The sequence below is a fragment of the Hyperolius riggenbachi genome, chromosome 9, assembly GCF_040937935.1.
Source record: "Hyperolius riggenbachi isolate aHypRig1 chromosome 9, aHypRig1.pri, whole genome shotgun sequence".
In the NCBI taxonomy this organism is placed as follows: Eukaryota; Metazoa; Chordata; class Amphibia; order Anura; family Hyperoliidae; genus Hyperolius; species Hyperolius riggenbachi.
This window is the reverse complement of record NC_090654.1, coordinates 121203471-121229696: the sequence shown is the minus strand read 5'-3', so window position 1 is coordinate 121229696 and position 26226 is coordinate 121203471. Positions and strand designations below refer to the sequence as shown.

Here is a 26226-nt window from a genome sequence, read left to right as displayed (position 1 = left end):
CTGGGTGGACATCCCACGGGGCAAGACGGCAAACAAATCCACAACCACAGGGGAAGACCACCAAGAGGCCCCCTCTTGGAGGGGAAATAGAGTGAATGAGGGACTAGTTAAGGACCACTGCAACAATAAATCAAATTGACTAGCCATATGATAATTACATGACATTAATTACATTACTGCAGGAAGAATAGATACATCTGTACGCATACTAGTTGTATATACATCAAAAAGGTGCGTACACACGCACTACGGCCGGCAAGGACGGGTTCGTCAGACCCTCCCGCTCAGCGGATCGTTCAGGAACAGCCTTATCAGTCTGCCAACAGTGCGTACACACACGCTACTGTCGCCTGAAATTCCGCCCAGCGGGGGGGTCTGACGGACCCGTCGTTGGCGGCCGTAGTGCGTGTGTACGCACCTTTAGAGGAAGCATTTATCAGGCCAGAGACAAAGGACTGTCATTAATTAAGAAAAGAGTCCCAGAGAGATCATCAGGGGTCCAAAAAGCAAGACAGGTCAGTGTTGTCATTAAGACCCAATGGGCCCATGGCATCAGTTTGAAGAATCAGCAATGCCTCTTCTCTCCTCAATTTATTTTCACAATCTCCTTCCCTCATAGAGGGAAGCACTTGGAGTAAACCAGCAAAGGTAAGTTTCTCAGGGTTCCCATTATGGTGGCTTCTCATATGTTCCACCACCCTAGGTGACCCTTTGCCAGAACCTATAGAATTATAGTGTTCTCGAAATCTTTCACTGACTGCCCTCGTTGTTTCCCCTATATAGACAAGACAAGACAACAACATTTATATCGTGCTTTTCTCCTGGCGGACTCAAAGCGCCAGAGCTGCAGCCACTAGGACGCGCTCTATAGGCAGTAGTAGTGTTAGGGAGACTTGCCTAAGGGTCTCCTACTGAATAGGTGCTGGCTTACTGAACAGGCAGAGCCGAGATTTGAATCCTGGTCTCCTGTGTCAGAGGCAGAGCCCTTAACCATTACACCTTCCAGCCACTCTATAGAACCTACCGCAGGGGCACCACAGGGCATAAACCACGAATTTGGTTTTACACGCAATGAACGGACGTACTCGTCGTTGCAGAGGGCCTACTTGAAACAAATTACCCGTAGCCATCTGTTTACATGATTTACACCGACCGCATTTGTGGTTGCCCTGTGGTAAACCCCTGCGCAGCCAATCACTTCCACCCACTGAATTAAATTCACTTCTACTCACAAAGGATCCAATCGTGGGTGATCTGAAAGAAAACAAGGGGCCTTCCTCAATCAATGGTTTTAAGTTAGGGTCTCTTGCTAGAATGTCCCAATTTTTATTTATTACTTCTTTTACTTTTTCTGAAAAGGCTGTGTGTTCAAAAGTAAAGGGAATTCTCTTATTTCCTGTGCTGGTGATTCTTCCAGCTATTTTCCTCCAAAGCAAAGTTTGTCTGTCTTGGGCATAGGCTTTTTGGAAGGCTTTCTGAATTAATTCCTCTTCATACCCTCTTGCAGCCAACCTAGAGCCCAGCTCCTCAGACTGGTGATGGAATTCCGTATCGCTCGCGCTGTTTCTGAGAAGTCTGAGGAACTGGCTATAGGGCAGTGCCTGACGTGTTTTGGGTGGAAGCTTGTCCTATGAAGCAACACATTAGACACTGTAGGTTTTCTGTAACCCCTTTTAGATAGACGTCGAGAGCTTGTATATGGAACTGCAGGGAAACAAATTGAGCCCAAGGGGTTACAGAAAACCTAGTGTCTAATTTGTTGCTTCATAGGACAAGCTTCCACCCGAAACACGTCACCCAGGCGGCACTGCCCTATAGCCAGTTCCTCAGACTTCTCAGAAACAGCGCGAGCGATACGGAATTCCATCACCAGTCTGAGGAGCTGGGCTCTAGGTTGGCTGCAAGTGGGTTTGAAGAGGAATTCATCCAGAAAGCCTTCCAAAACACCTATGCCCAAGACAGACAAACTTTGCTTTGGAGGAAAATAGCTGGAAGAATCACCAGCACAGGAAATAAGAGAATTCCCTTTACTTTTGAACACACAGCCTTTTCAGAAAAAGTAAAAGAAGTAATAAATAAAAATTGGGACATTCTAGCAAGAGACCCTAACTTAAAACCATTGATTGAGGAAGGCCCCTTGTTTTCTTTCAGATCACCCACGATTGGATCCTTTGTGAGCAGAAGTGAATTTAATTCAGTGGGTGGAAGCGATTGGCTGTGCAGGGGTTTACCACAGGGCAACCACAGATGCGGTCGGTGTAAATCATGTAAACAGATGGCTACGGGTAATTTGTTTCAAGTAGGCCTTCTGCAACTACCGAGTACGTTCATTCATCACGTGTAAACCCAAATTCGTGGTTTATGCCCTGTGGTGCCCCTGCGGTAGGTTCTATATAGGGGAAACAACGAGGGCAGTCAGTGAAAAATTTCAAGAACACTATAACTCTATAGGTTCTGGCAAAGGGTCACCTAGGGTGGTGGAACATATGAGAAGCCACCATATTGGGAACCCTGAGAAACTTACCTTTGCTGGTTTACTCCAAGTGCTTCCCTCTATGAGGGGAGGAGATCGTGAAAAGAAATTGAGGAGAGAAGAGGCATTGCTGATTCTTCAAACTGATGCCACGGGCCCATTAGGTCTTAATCACCACACTGACCTTTCTTGCATTTTAGACCCCTGATGATCTCTCTGGGACTTTTTCTTAATTAATTACAGTCCTTTGTCTCTGGCCTGATAAATGCTTCCTCTTAGATGTATATACAACTAGTATGTGTACAGATGTATCTATTCTTCCTGGAGTAATGTAATTAATGTCATGTAATTATCATATGGCTAGTCAATTTGATTTATTGTTGCAATGGTCCTTAACTAGTCCCTCATTTGCTCTATTTCCCCTCCAAGAGGGGGCCTCTTGGTGGTCTTCCCCTGTGGTTGCGGATTTGTTTGCAGTCTTGCCCCGTGGGATGTCCACCCAGGGGTCCCCTTGTTTTTGATTTTGTTTATTTCAATTGCTTATTGTTTAATTTTACACCAAACCAGTTAGATGCACATTGATGTATCACTAAATGGACATTTGTCTTTTATTCACGTCTTTCATTAATTTAATTTTCACCCCTTTTACCTACACTTATTTTCATCGGTTTATCTCTCACTAAAATTCTTTCTTTGTCCTGACGTGATGGCATCCATTGCCTTCTCTTTTTCAAATGCTAGATGGCGCTTATGGTAGAAGCGCTGAGGAACACAAAGTTACGTAGTTACGTCAGCGCAGACCAATAGGATCAGCGTGGTGTTCCACCAATCAGGTCCCTGCCCGGACGCAGAATGTCACTGGAGCGCAAATGTGTTCCAGGCTCTGGCGCCGGCCTGAAGGGAAATGGAGGGGTGGAGCAATCGAGTGGCGTGACGTCGCCATAGAGCGCTCGGTTATTTATACCAGCAGTTGGCTCCCCCCACCTTTGCAGCCTCCGTAGATGCGCAGACGTGCGCGAAACGGCAGTCAGGCTTCATGCACCCAGCACCCACCGCACCAACAATAGCCCTAAGAATGGTATGTTCTTTATTCATCAAGAGTATTTTTATGTGTGTTTTGCAATGGTACTTGCGTCCACTTTTTGTACACAATAAATCAGTGTTTTGCAGTAGTGCGGGTTTCTCATATGCTCCTTCCTTCCACAACATATCCACAAGCTGTTCACCAGTGCACACTGCAGCCGGCGCTTTGGGCTATATGTTTATACTGCGCACCAAAACACAGCTAGATGAGGGTGTATCAGCTGTAGTGCCAGCCCACTATACTTCTCCCCTTGTCTGTGAGAGAAAGGTAGCACAGGGTTATACAGCATAGTACAAGGTTATTCCAGAGTTAGTCCATGGGCAGGGTGCCATTGGTGGGGTTGCAAGACCAATATTGAATATATACCAAATTGGCCTTCACCACTGTGAGTACTGTGATTTGTGTTGGTTGGCTGAGAATGCTGGTTAGTTGAGTTCTGGATCACTGGCACTCTACTGTAGCTTTCTGGGCTGTAACATTATGCATGTACCGAGGTCCACTGTATTTCTGCCTCCTATTCTTTTATGTGATCATAGACTGCGATATTACAGGGCATGCTGCAGAATACACCTGGCTCTTGTTAGTTTCCGGTGATTATAAAAATTGATTAAAGCAATATTGTAACAGTATCTAAAGGCCATAACACACAGTAGTGTTCTTACACAAATCTGCTGAATTGAATATATATCAAATTCCTTTCACACTTGGCATCTAAAGCAAAATCTGATGAGACTACTCATTCATGAAGGGAAGGGGAATTCCCTCACACATCTGTTAACCCGATGTGTGAGAGAAAGCTCTCACTGCCTGTCTCTCACTGAGCTATCTGCAGAGAGCAGAGGAAATGTAAATTGCTTGTAATTGTATGTGAAACCTGACACCCCTTTTCATATGCAATCTGACATGCAAAGAACAGTGTAATATTGACGCAAACCTTTGCAAATAAGACATTCGAACTGAATTAAAATCTACACACAATGAATTAAAAAAAACTTTTGCCTCTGATATTTAACATGAAAAGTAGGAAAATCTTTACACAGCTTCTTGCACATTATTTGTACATTGTCATTTTAGAACATTTGGTTCAATAGTGTTTCTTTAAAGAAAGTTGCCCTATCTTCTGATCTGCAGTTACATTTTGCACAGTATCTACTGTAATGATAAGCTAGACATGTATATCCAGTTAGCTGTCTAATAAAAAAAAATGTAGTTGTAATAAAACACGTATTTTAATGAAAAAAAAACTGCTAAGCTGAAAATTCCCTGTGCCTTAAAAGATTGTGGATTAGGTAATTACTTCACACTGTGAGCACAGGGGAGTGGAAGCTGGCACTGAATCTGTGTCAAACTGCAGGCTTTAGATTGCTCTAGATGGTTTGCTGGAACTTTCCACAGGCTCCACTATACTAAGGAGGAGGATGGAATTTATCTTTCTTATCGCAAGTACGGACATCTTAATAAATAAGGACATTTTTCAGATTTGCCGTTTTTATACCATTGCAAATATTTCTTAAATTATTCGTAAAATGCTTTGTTTAAAATAACTTTGTAAAGCTTAAAAACAAATAAGTTGAATAAAAAATTCTGATATTTTCCTTGAAAGGAAGTCTACCTCAGAGCATTATTCCTGCATGGCAAGAGTTCCTATTTTCTGCAGGAATAATGCTTAAAGAGAACCTGTACTGAGTAAAATTATTTAAAATAAACACATGAGGTAACTTCAAATGAAAATGACATAGTCACCTTGCCATCAGTTCCTCTCAGAAGCTCAACATTTTCTTCTTACAGTGATCCCTTCCAGTTCTGACAACATTTTGTCAGAACTGAAATATATCAGTTGCTGTCAGTTATATATCAGTTGCTGTCAGTTACAGCTGAGAGGAGAACTGATGTGTCCATGTTTCCCTATGGCTCAAGTGGGCGATGTTACAGTTTAACAGTGTGCTGACCAGGAAGCTGTTATGGGGTAATAGCCATTTTCAAAATGGAGGACGGAGAATTCCATTGATCACAGTGGACAAACAGGACGCAGGAGAGGAAAAATAGATTGAGGAGTAGACTACACAGGAGGTAAGTATGACTTGTGTATGTTTATTTTGACTTTTAAAGTTCAGTACAGGTTTTCTTTAACCTCCTTAGCAGTATGCACTAGTCTGACTCATTCAGGGGAAAACAGCTGAAAATGGTATAGACGAGTCAGGCTCATCCAGCAGTTTTGAGGCAGGATTGTTTTCTTGCATGCATTTTTCACATTCACAAAAAAAAAAAATCACGTTCATGAAAATGTTTGCATGCTCTGGAATCCAGAGAGCATTATTCCTGCGTGGCAAGAGTTCCCATTATCTGCAGGAATAATGATTAACCACCTTAGCAGTATACACGAGCAGGGCTCTGGAGTCGGAATTGGAGTCGGGGCAATTTTGGGCACCCGGAGTCGGAGTTGGAGTAGGAGTCGTGGTTTCATAAACTGGGGAGTCAGAGTCGGCTGATTTTTGTACAAAATCCACATCTCTGCTAAGTATTAGACTAAGGAGTCGGAGTCGAGGAGTCGGAGCCATTTTGGGTACCCGGAGTCGGAGTTGGAGTCATGATTTCATAAACTGAGGAGTCGGAAGATTTTTGTACCGACTCCACAGCCCTGTACACGAGTCTGACTCATCCAGGGAAAACAGCTGAAAACGGTATAGGCAAGTCAGGCTCATCCAGCAGTTCTGAGGCAGGATTGTTTTTTTTTTCATGCATTTTTCACAAAAAAAGAAAAATCACGTTTATGAGAATGTTTGCATGCTCTGGAATCCAGTATGAAAGAATTCACACACAAAAGTGAAAATTTTATGTGAAAAAAAAAAAAAAATGTGGAAAAACTATATGAGGGAGTGTTACAAGGTATAGAATCTCCACTTTTCAATCTGAATTCATCACCTCGTGGGGATAGGAGGAAATTCTGTCCTCACAGGCTCCACTATAGCAAATAAGTGAACATCTTCATCTGATTTCCTAATCAGGTTTATCATCTTACTGAATTACTAACAAACAACTGGACTGTATCGGGTATGGCCAGTGGTCCATTTTTCTCACAAAAGTATCCTTTTAAAACTAAAATCTTCATTCTTTTCTTACCCAGTATTGTGTGGGCAGCACTTCATCTCCAGAAGTCCGGTCTGATCTAATGCACAAGCGTAAATATCTATCACATGACCAGAGGCAGCTGCACGGTTTGCCAGAGCTTCATAGTGCTGGAAACGGAAGAAGAAGAAACATTCACTGTCTCACAGAGTATATGGTGTATACTGTAAGAAGACTGCATACAACCATTATCAGTAGTACTTACTAGGTGAACCTTAAACCTAATCCAAATTAACCAAATGAACAATTACTGGTACATCCGTGTGCACTGAGACAAACAGAAAAATTCTGAGCACCTGGGAAAGTATTTGGTACAGAACCGGCAACATAAATCCAACAAACGTTGTTTTAGGTACCGTAATATCTTTAATGACGTACATAGCTTTCTTGCCAGAAAAGAATGTACAGTTTTTTTTATTAAAAGTATTACCTGAATGAACATTTTTTGCTTTGTGAGTAAATCTGCTTCATGGCTAACACTGAACTATGTCACTCAGTGTACAATACATAAGCCCTCTAGTTTTCACCTATGTGCATGACTATTATTATTATTATTTAGTATTTATATAGCGCCAACATATTACGCAGCGCTGTACAGTGTATATATATATCTTGTCACTAACTGTCCCTCAAAGGAGCTCACAGTCTAATCCCTACCATTGCCATATGTCTATATTATTTAGTGTAAGTACTGTAGTCTAGGGCCAATTTTTTAGGGGGAACCAATTAACTTATCCGTATGTTTTTGGAATGTGGGAGGAAACTGGAGTGCCCGGAGGAAACCCACGCAGACACGGAGAGAACATACAAATTCTTTGCAGATAGTGCCCTGGCTGGGATTCGAACCAGGGACCCAGCGCTGCAAGGCGAGAGAGCTAACCACTACGCCACCATGACTAAATCTTTTCCAGTCCATGAAGATTGAATACTGCAGACTAGCAGTAGATAATATTTTTACTCTTTTTTGCTGAAGACAACTATTTACATTTTCATTTTTTATACTGCATTAATAAACTATTCCCCAGAATGTGTCAGAAAGAATCATGCAACCGTATACTTGGGATGTTTTATTTTCAAAAACAAGGAAAAACCTGAGCAGGGACTTACATCAGGATTTTTCATCACATTTTCAAACTATTCCAAAGCACATCCCATTTTTCCATATCACAAATTGTTAAGAAAGCAGACAACACAGTTCAGAGAAATACCACTATGTGTAGTGAAACTAAATACAGACAATTATCAAGCCTTTTTAATGACCACAGTATAAAATGTCATGGGCCGCTTCATCAGGTCAAATTCAAGTGCCTTGTACAATGTGCTATGTCCTCAGGGGACAGGCGCCCAGGACCGTGAGGACATAGCACATTGTACAAGGCACTTGAATTTGACCTGATGAAGCGGATTGTATCCGCGAAACGCGTTGTCTGATGTGCATAATAAAATCTGGTATTTGTAAGAGAAAAAAAAAAATCGCATTTTTGAATCTAGACCATAACAAGCTAAGACGTCTTACCTACTTTAGTGTGAAAACTGATATCTTGGGTGCCTCCTACCCTCCCCTTAGTGTTTACAGTAGCCTCCCGAAGAGGAGGTTACTTAGTCTTTCATCTCACTCAGAGTTATGGTGGCCATACATGGTACAATTTTTTCATACAATCTTACCATTTCTATGTAGTATAAGGGTAAATTAAGTGAACATACTGAAAGGATAATTTAGGCAGTTCCCTTATATTACATAGAAATGGTAAGATTGTATGAAAAAATTGTACCATGTATGGCCAGCATAAGAGATGATTTTTTTGGAGCTGCGACCACCTTACCTAACAAAGGCCGAGTGGGGACGGTACTTCCTCACCTGCGCTAAACAGTGGTTGCTTGGATTGCAACCCACACTTGTGAGTATTTTGACACTTGCTTACACATTTATCCGGCACTAACCAGACGGTCCTACACGAGATTGGGCTCCCGGTGTTCCTGTGTCTTTTTTCTCCCGCTTTCAAATATTGTAATTACACGACTCCTACCTTAATAAAGACAACTGAAGTGAGAGGTATATGGAGGCTGCCATATTTATTTCCTTTTAAACAATACCAGTTTCCTGGCTGGCCTGATGATCGCTGACTGCAGTAGTATCTGAAACGCACACAGGCAGCATGGTGGTGTAGTGGATAGCACTCTCACCTTGCAGCACTAGGTTCCCAGTTCGAATCGAAGGGCACTATCTGCACGGATTTTGTATGTTCTCCCCGTATCTGTGTGGGTTTCATCTGGGCACTCCAGTTTCCTCCCACATCCCAAAAACATACAGATAAGTTATTTGGCATCCACTTAAATTGGACAATTCAACCTCAGGAGACTCTATCCAAGTACATAGAGCCGGTGCCAGTCCTCCAGGCAGATTCACCAATTTTGCCACTACTCAGTGCAATATCACTCACAGAAGCAGGCACACTACTGGCCTGAACTTGTGTTCAATTTATTGCATGTCACACACAATACATGTTACGGCAGAGCCTGACGAAGTGCTCTGCCCGTAGCCTATATTCTGCATGACATGCAATAAATTGAACGCAAGTTAAAGGGCAAGTGAAGCAAGAGGGATATGGAGGCTGACGTTTATTTCCTTTTTAACAATGCACATTGCCTGGCAGCCCTGCTGATCCTCTGCCTCTAATACTTTTAGCCATAGACCCTGAACAAGCATGCAGCAGATCAGGTGTTTCTGACACTATTGACAGATCTGATGAGATTAGCTGCATGCTTGTTTCTGGTGCGATTCAGACACTTCAGCAACCAAATAGATCAGCAGGGCTGCCAGGCAATGTGTATTGTTTAAAAGGAAATAAATATGGCAGCCTCCACATTCTTTTCAGTTCCCCTTTAAGGCCAGTAGTGTGCCTAGTTCTGTGAGTGATAATCTTCTAAACTGGCCCTAGACTAAGATACAATACACTACACTAAACATGAATTAGCTCTAAACTTCGATACATACATAGACATATGACTATGGTAGGGATTAGATTGTGAGCCCCTCCGAGGGACAGTTAAAGGACAACTGAAGAGAGAAGAATATGGAGGCTGCCATATTTATTTCCTTTTCAACAATACCAGTTGCCTGGCAGCCCTGCTGATCGATTTGGCTACAATAGTGTCTGAATCTCACCAGAAACAAGCATGCAGCTACTCTTGTCAGATCTGACAATAATGTAAGAAACACCTGATCTGCTGCATGCTTGTTCAGGGTCTGTGGCTAAAAGTATTAGAGGCAGAGGATTAACAGGATAGCCAGGCAACTAGTATTGTTTAAAAGGAAATATAGTAGCCTCCATATGCCTCTCGTTACAGTTGTCCTTTGACAACTGTGACAAGACAATATACTTGTATACTTAATGTACAGCGCTGCGGAAGATGTTGGCGCTATATAAATACTAAATAATAAAGAATACACACCTGAAACAAGCATATGGCTTATCCATTCAGCCTTCAGTCAAACATTTGATCTGAATGCTTGTTCAGGGTCAGTGGTAAAAGTAATAAGAGACAGAGGATCAGCAGGACAGCCAGGCAACTGGTATTGTTTAAAAAGGTAAAAAGTGTGCCAGCCTCCATATCCCTCTCGGTTCAGGTATGCTTTTAAAGACTACCGAGGCAAACTCTTATAATTCTTCTTGCACAATACATTTATTGCCATAGTAGCAGCTGTTAGTGAAGTATCACGGTAGCGATACTTCACAGGACCGCTCGCATTGAAAGTTACCAGAGTTGCTAAGGAAGCAGTGCACGTAACTAAGGGAAGGCACGCTCCTACATAGCAGTGAGTGCTGCTGGTATGTAAAGTGTGGATTAGCGCGCACTACTGCACATAAAGCTGCGCTGCTTTGGCAACGCAGCTTGATGAATCAGGCCCATAGTGCAGCTATTACATTTCGCATGAGTTTTTCCGTAAGCAATTTTTGAATGCAAATTTTCTCATGTGTAATTGACTATCGAAATGGATGAGGTGTCCAACCAATTGCAGCATGCTGTCAGTTTTTCCCCTGCATTTACTTGCAAGCAGAAAATCGCACAAAATGGAAACTAGCCTATACACTTGCATTGCTGTACATTTTTCCAAGGTGGAAATACACAAAGGATTTGCATGGTGGAAATGTAGCTTAAGGGTATAGAAAGTACAACAAGAGCCTTGCTTGCTGTGGAAACGCTCTGAATAAACTAACATTCCACAAGAAAAAGTACTAATGTACCAGTGATCGGTATTCCAGCAGCTAAGGAGTTACAATTATCCCATCCCCAACTCTTATTACCTATCACCTCTGCAAAGTAACTCTTCCAAAGGGGGTGTACATTAAAACCTCCCTAGCGGTATGGACAGAGATATCCGTCCATAAAAACATGCTGTGAACAGTATAAACGTTCATACACATCAATACTCTCCTGCACTGTATACTAGACCCTTGCTTGACACATTTTGGCAAGTTACAGGAAAAAAAAAGTTTTACAAATAAATTGTATCACTTTTTGCACTGAAATCTTGGGAAAATTGAACGCCAGGGAGGTTAATAGAGTCTGAAAATTAAAGGGAATATGCTGGGAGGAGGAGGGCTGAAGGGTGGGACCCATTCATGCAAATGAGAGTGAAGTGAATGCTCTCCGCTATGCAGCCTGAGTCATTCCGAGTCGGGCAGGCAGGGAGGGAGGAGGTGTGCATAATCATCAGACATAAGCAAACAGGGTGAGGACTCACTTGCCCTCATTTCACCACTTCCTCCCAGTAAAACCAATACCAAATACGTTCAGTTGAATAGCGGAGCTGTCTGCTTAAGACAATTACATGAGCAGAGGAAACTATGAGGTTGAGATCAGGGCTGTGGAGTCGGTACAAAAATCTTCCGACTCCAACTCTGACTCCTCAGTTTATGAAACCACGACTCCAACTCCGGGTACCCAAAACTGCTCCGACTCCACAACTCCGACTCCTTAGTCTAGTACTTAACAGGTCTGTGGATTTTGTACAAAAATCATTCGACTCCGACTCCTCAGTTTATGAAATCAACAACTTCAACGCCGACTCTGGGTGCCCAAAATTGCCCCGACTCCGACTCCACAGCCCTGGTTGAGATGACTGTACCTCCATAGCTGCTGGAATGCCAATGCTGTAATAACTGTACTTTGCTTTAGATTCAGCACTACCTGTTACTGCAGAATCTCAGCTTCTGTCCAGAGATGCATCACCTTGGACCTATGATCAGGTAACCACACGTCATATTCCTAGTTACACTCTTAATCTGTCATAATGCAAGAATAAAGCAACAACCTCCTTACTAACCTTTGTTGATTTCTTGACATACTTTGCATTGTCCTTTTCAATGTCATGCCAGGAACGGATGGGAGTTTTCAGCTCTTCGCCTACAACCATGCCAGGCCCTTGTGTTGCTGGTCCTCCGATGAACATCATAATTCTAGCTCCAGTATTGGGAAAAGTGCACTATTTAAAAATAAAAATGTGGCATGATCCAACTTAAAATATCCTTAAACAATATACATGTCATGGGTATAAAGCCCACTTAGGTACTTGCATATCAGTCTCTCTCCCCACAGCTGATCGGCTAACAGATGATTCAAAGGTAGCTGGGAAGATTAGTATCAGTGGCATTGAAGCGTAAAGATTATTACTAGGTATCGGAGAGGAGAGTTAAGTATTAGGCAGAGCGGAGGTTAGGTTAATGTTAGGCAGAGGAGAGGGAAAGTTAGCGTTAGGCAGAGGATATAAGAGGTTAGTGTTTGAGGGGAGGTTAGGGTTAGACAGAAGAAATGGGAGGTTAGCGTTAGAGGAGATGGGATGTTAGTGTTAGGCAGAGGAGAGGAGGGGGGAGGGGAGAGGGGAGGTTAGTGTTAGGCAGAGGAGAGTGGAGATTAGTGTTAGGCAGAGGAGAGGGGATGTTAGTGTTAGGCAGAGGAGAGGGGAGGTTAGTGTTAGGCAGAGGAGAGGGGAGGTTAGTGTTAGGCAGAGGAGAGGGGAAGTTAGGTTTAGGCAGAGGAGAGGGGAGGTTAGTGTTAGGCAGAGGGGAGGTTAGTGTTAGGCAGAGGACAAGGGAGATTAGTGTTAGGCAGAGGAGAGGTTAGCATTAGGCAGAGGAGAGGGGAGGTTAGCGTTAGGCAGAGGAGAGGGGAGGTTAGCGTTAGGTAGAGGAGAGGACAGAGGAGGTTAGTATTAGGCATTGGAGAGGGGAAGTTAGTGTTAGGCAGAGGAGAGGGGAGGTTAGTGTTAGGCAGAGGGGAGGTTAGTGTTAGGCAGAGCACAGGGGAGATTAGTGTTAGGCAGAGGAGAGGTTAGCGTTAGGCAGAGGAGAGGGGAGGTTAGCGTGAGGCAGTGGGGATAGGAGGTTAGTGTTAGGTAGAGGAGAGGACAGAGGAGGTTAGTATTAGGCATTGGAGAGGGGAAGTTAGTGTTAGGCAGAGGAGAGGGGAGGTTAGTGTTAGGCAGAGGAGAGGGGAGGTTAGTGTTAGGCAGAGGGGAGGTTAGTGTTAGGCAGAGGAGAGGTTAGTGTTAGGCAGAGGAGAGGTTAGTGTTAGGCAGATGAGAGGTTAGTGTTAGGCAGATGAGAGGGGAGATTAGTGTTAGGCAGAGGGGAGGTGAGTGTTAGAGGAGAGGTAAGCATAGGAGGAGAAGGTGGTAAGTATATATACAGCAGTATATACCGTCTCAGGTACAATTACAGATAAGACACATATTAAATACATCAATAGTCATATCAAAATAACATTTTGTGCAAACCACCAGCGTTGAGATACAGATAACCTTTTCTATAGTGAGGAGAACCTAAGTCTCCTATGCGCCACTAGAGAGTCTTTACAGAGAATGTATACTCATATATATTCAAGTAAATGTTATTTTCAAGGCAGAGCACTTGGCTCAACGCGTTTCATGGAGATAACACTCCACAAGGGTTATCTCCACAAAATGCATTGAGCCAAGTGCCTAATGACTATTGATGTATTTACTATGTGTCCATCTTGAGACCCATATGTAATACAGGCTTTTCTTTATATTAACATTGTGTATGTTTTTCTTATTTTAAATATGTTGAAGGTAAAGGTTTGAAATCAGTGAATGGAATGTCATTTTCCAATCATCTTATTTGACTCATTATCCCCACTAAACCTGCATAGACCTATTTCAATTTTAAAAATATGTAATAATTGGAAGAAGGAGCGTTACCATTACTGTTTCTTTTATAATAATTTCTAAATGGTGCGACTAATTCAGGTCTGCTTGAAAGTCACAAATTTTTTTGTACTTACAAATAACACTATTATGCTTAAAAATTTTAACCAAATCCAGTTTCCTAGTTATCTGCCGACTTAAAGAGAACCAGAGACGAAGCACCGTCATGTATTTTATTACATTTATCAGTGGGAACATGAGAGTAAACACCTATCATGCTTTTAGTTTTATTCTTCTCAGTCTAATCTATCTGTTATCAACTGTGATAAGAATCCACCGACTGATTCAGTCTAGGTTTGACCTGGAATCATTATAGCTGAGTCACTCTTCTGTGGAGTCTTTTCAAGCCCAAGCCTGCCCCCTCCTAGTTCAGATTTCCTACTCAGAGCTGTTGACATGGGAGGGGCTGCTGCTGCAAAGAAAGAAGCTCTGAAACAGACAAGTGTATCTGTGTGCACTGTGCAGCCAGTCATTATCTACTGTATGCAGTTTCATTTCTATGAGAGACACTTCCTACAGGCAGCCACACAGCATACCAGAATAATAAAGTTGAAAGCAGACAGATGAAAGGCTGCAGCAGCCCTGCTTGTCTATAGTCTCATAGAGGCTAGACAGCACATCAGAACAGCTTATAACCTGGAAGCAGAAGGGATATGAGCCGGCGGCCATATTGGATATTTCCTGGAGCAATAATGGATAAAAAAACACTCAAAAAGGCACACCAGAGTGGCGAAATTATCAGGTAGAGCATTTATTTTTTACAAGCTATCAACTGATATGTTTATTTTGTGTGAATCTTTCATCTCTGGTTCCCTTTAAATAGCTGCTGATAACTTTTCAAGGGAAACATTTTGAAAGGTATAAATTACAAAACATTATCATTACTGAATACCCAAACCAGTGAAACTTCAAAAAATGTGTTCCATGTGGAAGAATGCATTGTACTGTTACCTCTAGAAGCCCAACTGCAATGGACAGGGCAGCCCCTGAAGATCTCATAGGTCGTTTACCCTGCGTAACAGGCCAAGGATCTCGCTGCAGTTCTCCCAAAAGGTCAGTAAGGTTCATGTCAATTTTCTGAACTGGCTGCAAAAATCTAAAAGAGAAAAAAACTGCTAATATGCCTGACACATCGGCATTCATCATGACAGCCTAAACACTAGGAGGGTGATAAGGCAATACAGGATGCTTTAACAGCTGACTATATATGAAAGCCTGAATCTGAGTTAGTTAACAGTTCTGCACGAAACTGGCATTTCATTTATCTGATATATTTCTCACAAGCCGTTCTGAAATCCCATTGTGAAAATTCACAGCAAAATTTGAATCCACTTGGCAGATCATTTTTAAATGTACATTGGGCCACAGCAGTGATCAATGAGTGGGGCCCACTGCAACATCAACATCACCGAGTTGGGCCCACTGCAACGCCCTAGCCTATCAGTTGCAGGTCATTAGGGGAGAGTGAATGCAGATGTCTTACCAATAAAGTCACACTCCTCACTGCCAGACACAGATGAGCAGAGCAACTCACAGGAACTGGATGGAAAGGAGCAGTATCAAGAAGCAATCTGTCAGTGATGAATACACTGTCCCTGCTGATCATTCGCATACTAAAAATGTAATTGTTACAATTATATTGCAAAAACAGTTTTTGTTTTTTGCAATATAATTGTACATTGTGCACTTTTTCTTTTAGAAATGCTGTGAGGAGCTGTGAGGATGTGGGTGTGGCAGAGGATCACTTAGCACGGGACGCAGACACTTAGCATGAGGCAGAGCCCTACCAGTGGCCTACAAACAGGGGAGAGCCCATGTAATAAACTACTCTTAGCTGTATCTTAACTTCAGGGAATATGAGTGCAATCTTTTTTTATTCTTATGAAATGTTTAAGGTTTTACACTATATGACGCTTTTATTTGAAATGATGAGTTGTCTCATGCTTGCCATTATATTGCGGATGCAAATGAGGAAGAATTGCACATTGCTATCTGAGGTCTGAAATTAGCCAGGGAGGTGAGGAATGACACCAATAACAGTCTCAAGCTGCTACTACACATAACTGGAGGTCTACAAGGACGGGGAGTCTCACACAGCGGCTGTGGTGGCAGCGGTCCTATCATGATTTGCATTGTAGAAGATTTATGCTTATTTGGATGCCAACATTGGTTCTAGTGGAAAGCAAGCACTGATGATGTGTGGCAATCATACATTGGGACTGATTGTGTGGCAATACCTCTAAGTGACTTTATAAATTCATAGTTAAATGCTGTTGAACTCAAAGTGACCAGGATCCAGCACATTGCTCATACCTGTTTGATGGGGGAGGCTGCTGAACTTGTGGCCCACGTCCTTGTTGAGCAGCAGGAGCTTTTGCAAGAGACAACATTTCCTGTAGAAAAACAACAACATTAACTTAAAGCGGACCCAAACCAAACATTTTTTTAATTCAAAATATTTAGTTGCACTATTCTGACACATACAAAGATAAATAAACACTGATTTAAGCATATAAGCATTTCAGTGCATGCTTTTTGCCCTTCTCTTTTCAGGACACCATGTACTCCAACAGTTTGCCGGATTCTGTCCCGGCAATATCAAAGGAAGGGAGGGGTTTCTCCAAGAAATGTAAAATAATTTATATTTGTCATCATGCAGCTGAAAAAAGGCTGCTATTTATTATTATAAGTTAGAAAATAGATCTTATGTCTGAAATCTTGTATTTTTAATTTGGGTCCACTTTAAAGGGGAACTTCAGCCTAAACAAACATACTGTCATCAAGTTACATTAGTTATGTTAATTAGAATAGATAGGTAATATAATCTCTTACCCACCCTGTTTTAAAAGAACAGGCAAATGTTTGTGATTCATGGGGGCTGCCATCTTTCTCATGGGGGCTGCCATCTTTTTGGTTGAAAGGAGGTGACAGGGAGCAGGAGACACAGTTCCAACTGTCCTGTGTCCTGATTACCCTTCCCAGCTGCACACGCTAGGCTTCAAATGTCAAATTCAAAATGTAAAAAAAAAAAAATTGCACCAAAACAGCAGAACGAGAACAACATCAGAAATCCCATCATGCTTTGCACAGCATCAGGGGAAAAAAGCCCGGGCAGTTTTCTTCTGTGCAGCAAAAAATGAGGCTTGTATAAGAGAAACAAAGTTCTGATGCTGTGAAACTGTTAAAGAAACACAAAGCCTTTTCAGTGCTGCTGAGTCGATTTTTAGTCCGGAGGTTCACTTTAAGATATACAGTATATCTTTTAGTTTAAAGCGAACCAGAGACAAAGCATCCTCATGTACAGTGGCTTGCAAAAGTATTCGGCCCCCTTGAAGTTTTCCACATTTTGTCACATTACTGCCACAAACTTGCATCAATTTTATTGGAAGTCCACGTGAAAGACCAATACAAAGTGGTGTACATGTGAGAAGTGGATCGAAAATCATACATCATTCCAAACATTTTTTACAAATAAATAACTGCAAAGTGGGGTGTGCGTAATTATTCGGCCCCCTGAGTCAATACTTTGTAGAACCACCTTTTGCTGCAATTACAGCTTCCAGTCTTTTAGGGTATGTCTCTACCAGCTTTGCACATCTAGAGACTGAAATCCTTGCCCATTCTTCTTTGCAAAACAGCTCAAGCTCAGTCAGATTAGATGGACAGCGTTTGTGCACAGCAGTTTTCAGATCTTGCCACAGATTCTCGATTCGATTTAGATCTGGACTTTGACTGGGCCATTCTAACACATGGCTATGTTTTGTTTTAAACCATTCCATTGTTGCCCTAGCTTTATGTTTAGGGTCATTGTCCTGCTGGAAGGTGAACCTCCGCCCCAGTCTCAAGTCTTTTGCAGTCTCCAAGAGGTTTTCTTCCAAGTTTGCCCTGTATTTGGCTCCATCCATCTTCCCATCAACTCTGACCAGCTTCCGTGTCCCTGCTGAAGAGATGCACCCCCCAAGCATGATGCTGCCACCACATTTGACAGTGGGGATGGTGTGTTCAGAGTGATGTGCAGTGTTAGTTTTCTGCCACACATAGCGTTTTGCATTTTGGCCAAAAAGTTTCATTTTGGTCTCATCTGACCAGAGCACATTCTTCCACATGGTTGCTGTGTCCCCCACATGGCTTGTGGCAAACTGCAAACGGGACTTCTTATGCTTTCTTTTAACAATGCCTTTCTTCTTGCCACTCTTCCATAAAGGCCAACTTTGTACCGTGCATGACTAATAGTTGTCCTATGGACAGAGTCTCCCACCTGAGCTGTAGATCTCTGCAGCTCGTCCAGAGTCACCATGCGCCTATTGACTGCATTTCTGATCAGCGCTCTCCTTGTTCGGCCTGTGAGTTTAGGTGGATAGCCTTGTCTTGGTAGGTGTACAGTTGTGCCACACTCCCATTTCTGAACGATCGCTTGAACAGTGCTCCGTGGGATGTTCAAGGCTTTGAAAATCTTTTTTGTAGCCTAAGCCTGCTTTAAATTTCTCAATAACTTGATCCCTGACCTGTCTTGTGTATTTCTTTGGACTTCACGGTGTTGTTGCTCCCAATATTCTCTTAGACAACCTCTGAGGCCATCACAGAGCAGCTGTATTTGTACTGACATTAGATTACACACAGGTGCACTCTATTTAGTAATTAGCACTCATCAGGCAATGTCTATAGGCAGCTGACTGCACTCAGATCAAAGGGGGCCGAATAATTATGCACACACCACTTTGTAGTTATTTATTTGTAAAAAATGTTTGGAATCATGTATGATTTTCATTCCACTTCTCATGTGTACACCACTTTGTGTTGGTCTTTCATGTGGAATTCCAATAAAATTGATTCATGTTTGTGGCAGTAACATGACAAAATGTGGAAAACTTCAAGGGGGCCGAATACTTTTGCAACCCACTGTATTTTATTACATTTATCAGTGGGAACATGACAGTAAACACCTACCCTGCTTTTAGTTTCATTCTTATCTGCTTAATTAGTCTATTAGCAGCTGTGATAAGAATCCCCGACTGGCTCAGTCTAGGTTTGACCTGGAATCATTATATCTGAGTCACTCTTCTGTGGAGTCTTTTCAAGCCCAAGCCTGTCACCTCCTGGCTCAGATTTCCTGCTTTGCATACTGAGAGCTGTTATGACATGGGAGGGGCTGCTGCTGCTGAGAGAGAATCTCTGAAACAGACAAGTGTGGCAATATGATCTGTGTGCTCTGTGTGCACTCTGCATAGATACTGATGATGACTGCAGTTTCATTCCTATGAGAGAGACTTCCTACAGGCAGCTGCATATCATACTAAAATGAAAGCACACAGATGAAAGGCTGCAGCCTTTCTCATATAGCCTAGACAGCAGCCTAGTCTCATATAGCCTAGACAGCACATCCAGAACAACTGATAACCCGGAAGCAGAAGGGATTTGAGCCGGCGGCCATATTTGATTTTTCCTGGAGCAATAATGGATAAAAAAACACTAAAAAAGGCACACCAGAGCGGCAAAATTATCAGGTAGAGGATTTAATCTTTACAAGCTATCGACTGATATGTTTATTTTGTGTGAAACGTTCATCTCTGGTTCCCTTTAAGAGAGAGTGGGAAAGTGGTTCAACCTATTTTCAGGTTTGTTTTGGTGTTTGTATCCTTGTTCCTTTTACTTCTGTAAAACGAGAGTATGCAAGCCATTCTCTGTAACGGCAATCCATACTGTGAAAAGGTGCCAATCAACAATACAATCGACTGTCCAATGTGACCACATCTATTCCCACGACCAGTGTTACCAGATATCCTTCCTTAGACCATTTCAGCAGATTCTAACAACTGAAAAACAAAAACAACCGTACAAGACCTTCCATTTTAGAGACCCAACCAGCTCAATTTAGCGTATGTCAAAAAATCCTCATATCTGCCATCATTTTCAAGAACTGTTGACTCGCTAATACTAATGTTTTCCACGTCTGAACAAGTGCTATTGTAACCAAAAAAAAAATCAATGTTATTCACTTTGCCTGTCAAGTGTTTGTAAGTTGTAGCTGATCAGTGTACAGTGCAGTATCCCTCTCTTCTTTTTATTAGCCTGTGTTAATAACATTTCTTTCTATGCACAAAGATCTCATTACTGAGGTAAGCCACCTCATTTTCTTATTTTTATGTGTTTTTAATAGTTTTATCTACACCAGGGTGTCTCTTTCGCACATTTGTGTTCCCTCTCTTCTGTTTATACTCCTTTCACAATGAGCCATACCTTTTTGCACTGCAGTGCACTCACTTCTCCTAGCAATAGAGATCACATTGTGAAGTAAAAATAAATAAACAGACAGACATTGAGGGCCTGTCTCCACTAGTTTGTTTTTGTAATTTGTGAGTTTTAGCATGTGTTTGTGGGAGTGAGGGCAGTGCATTGAAAAGCGACGTACACTGCATTGTGGTGCATTTTTTAAAATGCTCCCATTGACTTACATTACATGTGCTATACCAAAAAAATAAAAAAAAAAACGCAACATCACCTGCATTTCAAAAATGCCTCCAAACGCAGCGCTTCAATGAAGACATCAGGAAGTACTTTTTTTTAATGACCTTGCATAACACAGAATGTAGTGCGCTGCTCAAATCTGCAACGCAACACACTAGCGGAGACAGGCCATAACAGCCATTTCAACCAAGGAAGTATTTAATGGAAATTGATTACCTGGAGCTGTTTTGCGGACAGATCTTTTTTTCCTTGGAAGACATAGCTTTTTGAAATGCCCTCACATCCCAGCTCATGGACATGGACCATGCGGCCAAACGTAATGAGCCCCACCAAGGCTGTGGGAGGCAGCAGGCTCAGAGACATTTGCATGGATTCCTTCAAAGCCTGGAGGTCTTCATCTTCCATACAGGTGTCCACGACATAAAGAAAGATTAGGGGCATCTGAGGACCTCGCTGTGGGAAAAGTGTCAAGAACGTGAGTGAACATAAGAATAAAAACTCTGGTGAAAACTTTGTTTGAAAGTTTGGCATAGAAAGTACACTTTTCTGGCCCATGTACCACTTGCTAGAAATTATCTCCTAACCTCCCCTACTCTGAATGAATACAAAGAATACATTCTATGCCCCTCTTTCAAAAGCCTTATCTATTTGCAAAGAAACAACAATGAAAAGAAATATAACATCACTCTAGATTGTTGGACTTCTCAGCATTAATTTGATGAATATTTACTCACATTTCCTGCATTTTAGCACTGTAAAGGCTCATACCCACGAGATTTTCCAGACGAATATTTAATAATGACCATTTACGCGATATCCTGTAACATCAATTAACGAAAGTGTTTTAAATGATGTTCAACGACTGCAGATTACCCGCAACAATTATTAGTTTTGACTGACCGTTATGATGGATCCCGCCGTGGACCGTCGTTCTGATCCCCCAATGAGCCCCACGATAATTACCGTAATCGTTCAAAGTCGCCTTCCGCCCATCGTCTGTTCCTGCAGCATGCTATTCATAAGGTAAGTCGAGGAACTTTTGTTTGTTGCCGCGTATCCCCCCATTCGATCTTCTGAGGTATTGAGGTGGGCATTCAGCATAAGGGTGGTTTCACACATCTACTTTTGATTGGCCTATTTTAAATCTTCCATGTAGTATGATGCCCAACAGATTTTGAATACTATGAACAGACTGTGTAGGTAAGCTCTCATATTAAATGGAAATGGTAAAAATTGGCCAATCAAAATTTACTGTTATCTAAAACTTTGATAAGTTGGTTTCTTTTGTGTATAACTGCCATTCCAACATTATTATGTATAATACTACTCATTACCATTATTTACTAATCTGTCTGTAATAGATTGCGGAAAAGCCGCCACGTGGACTGGCAGCAAGGCGGCTGATTCTGCGTCCAGCGCGGCGGTTTGCACGCAGCAGCGTGCGTCTGGTGTGGCTGGGTCTGTTAGTTCACACAGGATGAGGAATACGCGCGCTGAGAGGCAGAACCTTATTGACAAATGAGAAGGGATCAGCTGACCAGGCTGGTCAGCTGATCTCAGAGCAAGTGGCTGTTGGTTGATCGGTTATGGGTGGCGCCGGGGAGCGCCGCTCTATATATACTTACTGCTGGTCAGTCCCAAGTTGTCTGCCGTTGCGAACACTTACGTGAAAGCACTCAGACCATAGTCAGAACACACAGTGTGTTAGAACCAGGAGGACCTGGGAATTCAGACTGAGCCAGATTACTTCTGTGTTATCATTGTGTTATACTTCAGACTAGTTCCAGGGTGTTGAGACCACAGACCTCACACCCAAGACTAGGGATACTGTGTTATCATTGTGTTATACTTCAGACTAGTTCCAGGGTGTTGAGACCACGGACCTCACACCCAAGACTAGGGATACTGTGTACCATCATATTATACTTCAGACTAGTTCCAGGGTGTTGAGACCACGGACCTCACACCCAAGACTAGGCATTGTTTGTTATCTGTTATGACCTATTGCATTCCTGACTATCCCTCTGCTTTCTGATTCGGTACCTACGCATATCTGATTACCTGTTGCCAACCCTGCCTGCCCTTGGTTACCGAATAAGCCTTCTGTCTCTGTACCTCATCTGCCCGTGTGTTGCCGACCTGGCTTGCCCGACCTTGAGAGCTATCCCTCTCCATTGAGAGATTAGTCTCCAGACCTGCTTGTGACACCCACCTTCCAGGTGTCACTCAGCCACAGGTCCTTCCTGCTATTCAGCCTGCGGCTCCACCCCTTTGGATGTCTCAGGCTGCTGGATGGTCTTTGCACTTCCCAGAGGGAGGTATTTCCCATACTGCCAAGGACCACCTGCTCCTCGGGTGGTCCCACTCAAAGTCATTACTGTTGCACCAAACACTCACACTATATAGGTGTCCAGAGGTTAGTTATACTTGTATTATTGGTGATTCTGCAGATCATCAATAATCAGGTATATATCTGTATTCTTGGTGATACTGCAGAACACCAATAATCAGATTCTCTCTGTGTGCTGACACCGATCTTTACACGGTCACTTTGGATAGTCAAATTGTTTTATCTTTCAAACTGTAAACTTCTATGTCACTGTTGTGCATAACCATGCTGTTTGTTATTAATATACTGTATTTAGCTTGTAAGTTTGAAATAGAGAAGCATTAGAACTTCGGTCCGGTTTGTTTTGGCATTTGTGCCCCAGTCCTTCTCTTCCTACTCTAGATTATTAGAGGAACTGGCTGCAAAGTGGCGTAAAACAGAGGAAACTATTTCATGTGTTAATGAATAAACAGAAACCTGTAGAGACAGGAATATGGAGGCTGCTATCTTCATTCCTTTGCAAACAATGCCAGTTGCCTGTCCATCATGCTGTGCCTTTGGCTTTTGTTGATTTTGAGTCACACACTTGCAACAAGCATGCAACCAGTGTAGTCAGACCAGAGTGACAGCATCTGATCTGCATGTTCATTCTGGGCCAGTGAATTATAGAATTACTCAGTCCCTCATTGTTTCCCCGGGAGGGCCCAATACTCTGGGCGAGTAGCACATGTGCGTCCGAGGACGCTCTGTGCCTGGCCAGTAACTACTGTGCAGATCACTCCCGGCCATGGGAACGCAACAGGGGAGTGCGTGGACAAACACAACGAGGCCTGACTCAGCCAGCGTACCAGGCCATTCAGCAGGGGACAAGAACGGCCCGGGGAGACGGCAAGGGGCCAAAAGGGTGCTGGAGGAAGCCCCAGGTAACTATAAAACTTTAGACTTCTTTTGTCTCAGGTACACTTTAAAGACTGGGTTACAAAGTTCCCAAATTTAATAAACTTTCAATTAATGTATTTTAACATGTAATAGAGTTCATGGTAGGTATACAGAGTAGGATATAGTGCTGTATTAGCTAGGCCTATTTTAACCACTTCAGGACCACAGTCTTTTCGCCCCTTAAGGACCAGAGCCTTTTTCTCCATTCAGACCACTGCAGCTTTCACGGTTTAATGCTCGGTCATACAACCTACCACCTAAATGAATTTTACCTCCTTTTCTTGTCACTAATACAGCTTTCTTTTGATGCTATTTGATTGCTGCTGCGAGTTTTACTTTTTATTATATTCATCAAAAAAGACATGAATTTTGGCAAAAAAATGACTTTTTTAACTTTCTGTGCTGACATTTTTCAAATAAAGTAAAATTTCCTATACATTTGAGCGCGAAAGTTATTCTGCTACATGTCTTTGATAAAAAAAAAAACATTCAGTGTATATTTATTGGATTGGGTAAAAGTTATAGCGTTTACAAACTATGGTGCCAAAAGTGAATTTTCCCATTTTCAAGCATCTCTGACTTTTCTGCGCACCTGTCAGGTTTCATGAGGGGCTAAAATTCCAGGATAGTACAAATACCCCCCAAATGACCCCATTTTGGAAAGAAGACATCCCAAAGTATTCAGTGAGAGGCATGGTGAGTTCATAGAAGATTTTATTTTTTGTCACAAGTTAGCAGAAAATGACACTTTGTGACAACAACAACAAAAAAAAAAAGTTTCCATTTCTTCTAACTTGCGACAAAAAAAAAATGAAATCTGCCACGGACTCACTATGCTCCTCTCTGAATACCTTGAAGTGTCTACTTTCCAAAATGGGGTCATTTGTGGGGTGTGTTCACTGTCCTGGCATTTTGGGGGGTGCCTAATTGTAAGCACCCCTGTAAAGCCTAAAGATGCTCATTGGACTTTGGGCCCCTTAGCGCAGTTAGGCTGCAAAAAAGTGCCACACATGTGGTATTGCCGTACTCAGGAAAAGTAGTATAATGTGTTTTGGGGTGTATTTTTACACATACCCATGCTGGGTGGGAGAAATATCTCCGTAAATGACAATTTTTTTATTTTTTTTACACACAATTGTCTATTTATAGAGATATTTCTCCCACTCAGCATGGGTATGTGGAAAAATACACCCCAAAACACATTATACTACTTCTCCTGAGTACGGCGATACCACATGTGTGGCACTTTTTTGCACCCTAACTGCGCTAAGGGGCCCAAAGTCCAATGAGTACCTTTAGGATTTCACAGGTCATTTTGAGAAATTTCGTTTCAAGACTACTCCTCACGGTTTAGGGCCCCTAAAATGCCAGGACAGTATAGGAACCCCATAAATTACCCCATTTTAGAAAGAAGACACCCCAAGGTATTCCATTAGGAGTATGGTGAGTTCATAGAAGATTTTTTTTTTTTGTCACAAGTTAGCGGAAATTGATGTTAATTGTTTTTTTTCACAAAGTGTCATTTTCCGCTAACTTGTGACAAAAAATAAAATCTTCTATGAACTCACCATACTCCTAACGGAATACCTTCGGGTGTCTTCTTTCTAAAATGGGGTCATTTGTGGGGTTCCTATACTGCCCTGGCATTTTAGGGGCCCTAAACCGTGAGGAGTAGTCTTGAAACCAAATGTCGCAAAATGACCTGTGAAATCCTAAAGGTACTCATTGGACTTTGGGCCCCTTAGCGCACTTAGGGTGCAAAAAAGTGCCACACATGTGGTACCGCCGTACTCAGGAGAAGTAGTATAATGTGTTTTGGGGTGTATTTTTACACATACAGATGCTGGGTGGGAGAAATATCTCTGTAAATGACAATTATTTGATTTTTTTTACACACAATTGTCCATTTACAGAGAGATTTCTCCCACCCAGCATGGGTATGTATAAAAATACACCGCAAAACACATTATACTACTTCTTCTGAGTACGGCGATACCACATGTGTGACACTTTTTTGCAACCTAGGTGCGCTAAGGGGCCTAACGTCCTATTCACAGGTCATTTTGAGGCATTTGGATTCTAGACTACTCCTCACGGTTTAGGGCCCCTAAAATGCCAGGGCAGTATAGGAACCCCACAAGTGACCCCATTTTAGAAAGAAGACACCCCAAGGTATTCCGTTAGGGGTATGGTGAGTTCATAGAAGATTTTATTTTTTGTCACAAGTTAGTGAAAAATGACACTTTGTGAAAAAAACAATAAAAATCCAATTTCCTCTAACTTTTGACAAAAAATAAAATATTCTATGAACTCATCATACACCTAACAGAATACCTTGGGGTGTCTTCTTTCTAAAATGGGGTCACTTGTGGGGTTCCTATACTGCCCTGGCATTTTACGGGCCCAAAACTGTGAGTAGTCTGGAAACCAAATTTCTCAAAATGACTGTTCAGGGGTATAAGCATCTGCAAATTTTGATGACAGGTGGTCTATGAGGGGGCAAATTTTGTGGAAGCGGTCATAAGCAGGGTGGCCTCTTAGATGACAGGATGTATTGGGCCTGATCTGATGGATAGGAGTGC

General features: G+C 42.3%; 1 protein-coding gene across 1 annotated transcript in view; it reads right to left on the bottom strand.

The window, feature by feature from the left end:
* The window catches only part of SEC23A (SEC23 homolog A, COPII coat complex component), a 223734-nt gene that overhangs the window by 162355 nt on the left and 35153 nt on the right, over nucleotides 1–26226 (bottom strand). The window contains exons 5-9 of the mRNA XM_068253444.1: nucleotides 20593–20829; nucleotides 16225–16304; nucleotides 14863–15007; nucleotides 12013–12171; nucleotides 6678–6793 (exon numbers count right to left, since the gene is read on the bottom strand). Of these exons, the coding sequence (XP_068109545.1) occupies nucleotides 6678–6793; nucleotides 12013–12171; nucleotides 14863–15007; nucleotides 16225–16304; nucleotides 20593–20829 (737 nt within the window). The remainder of the gene's footprint in view (nucleotides 1–6677; nucleotides 6794–12012; nucleotides 12172–14862; nucleotides 15008–16224; nucleotides 16305–20592; nucleotides 20830–26226) is intronic.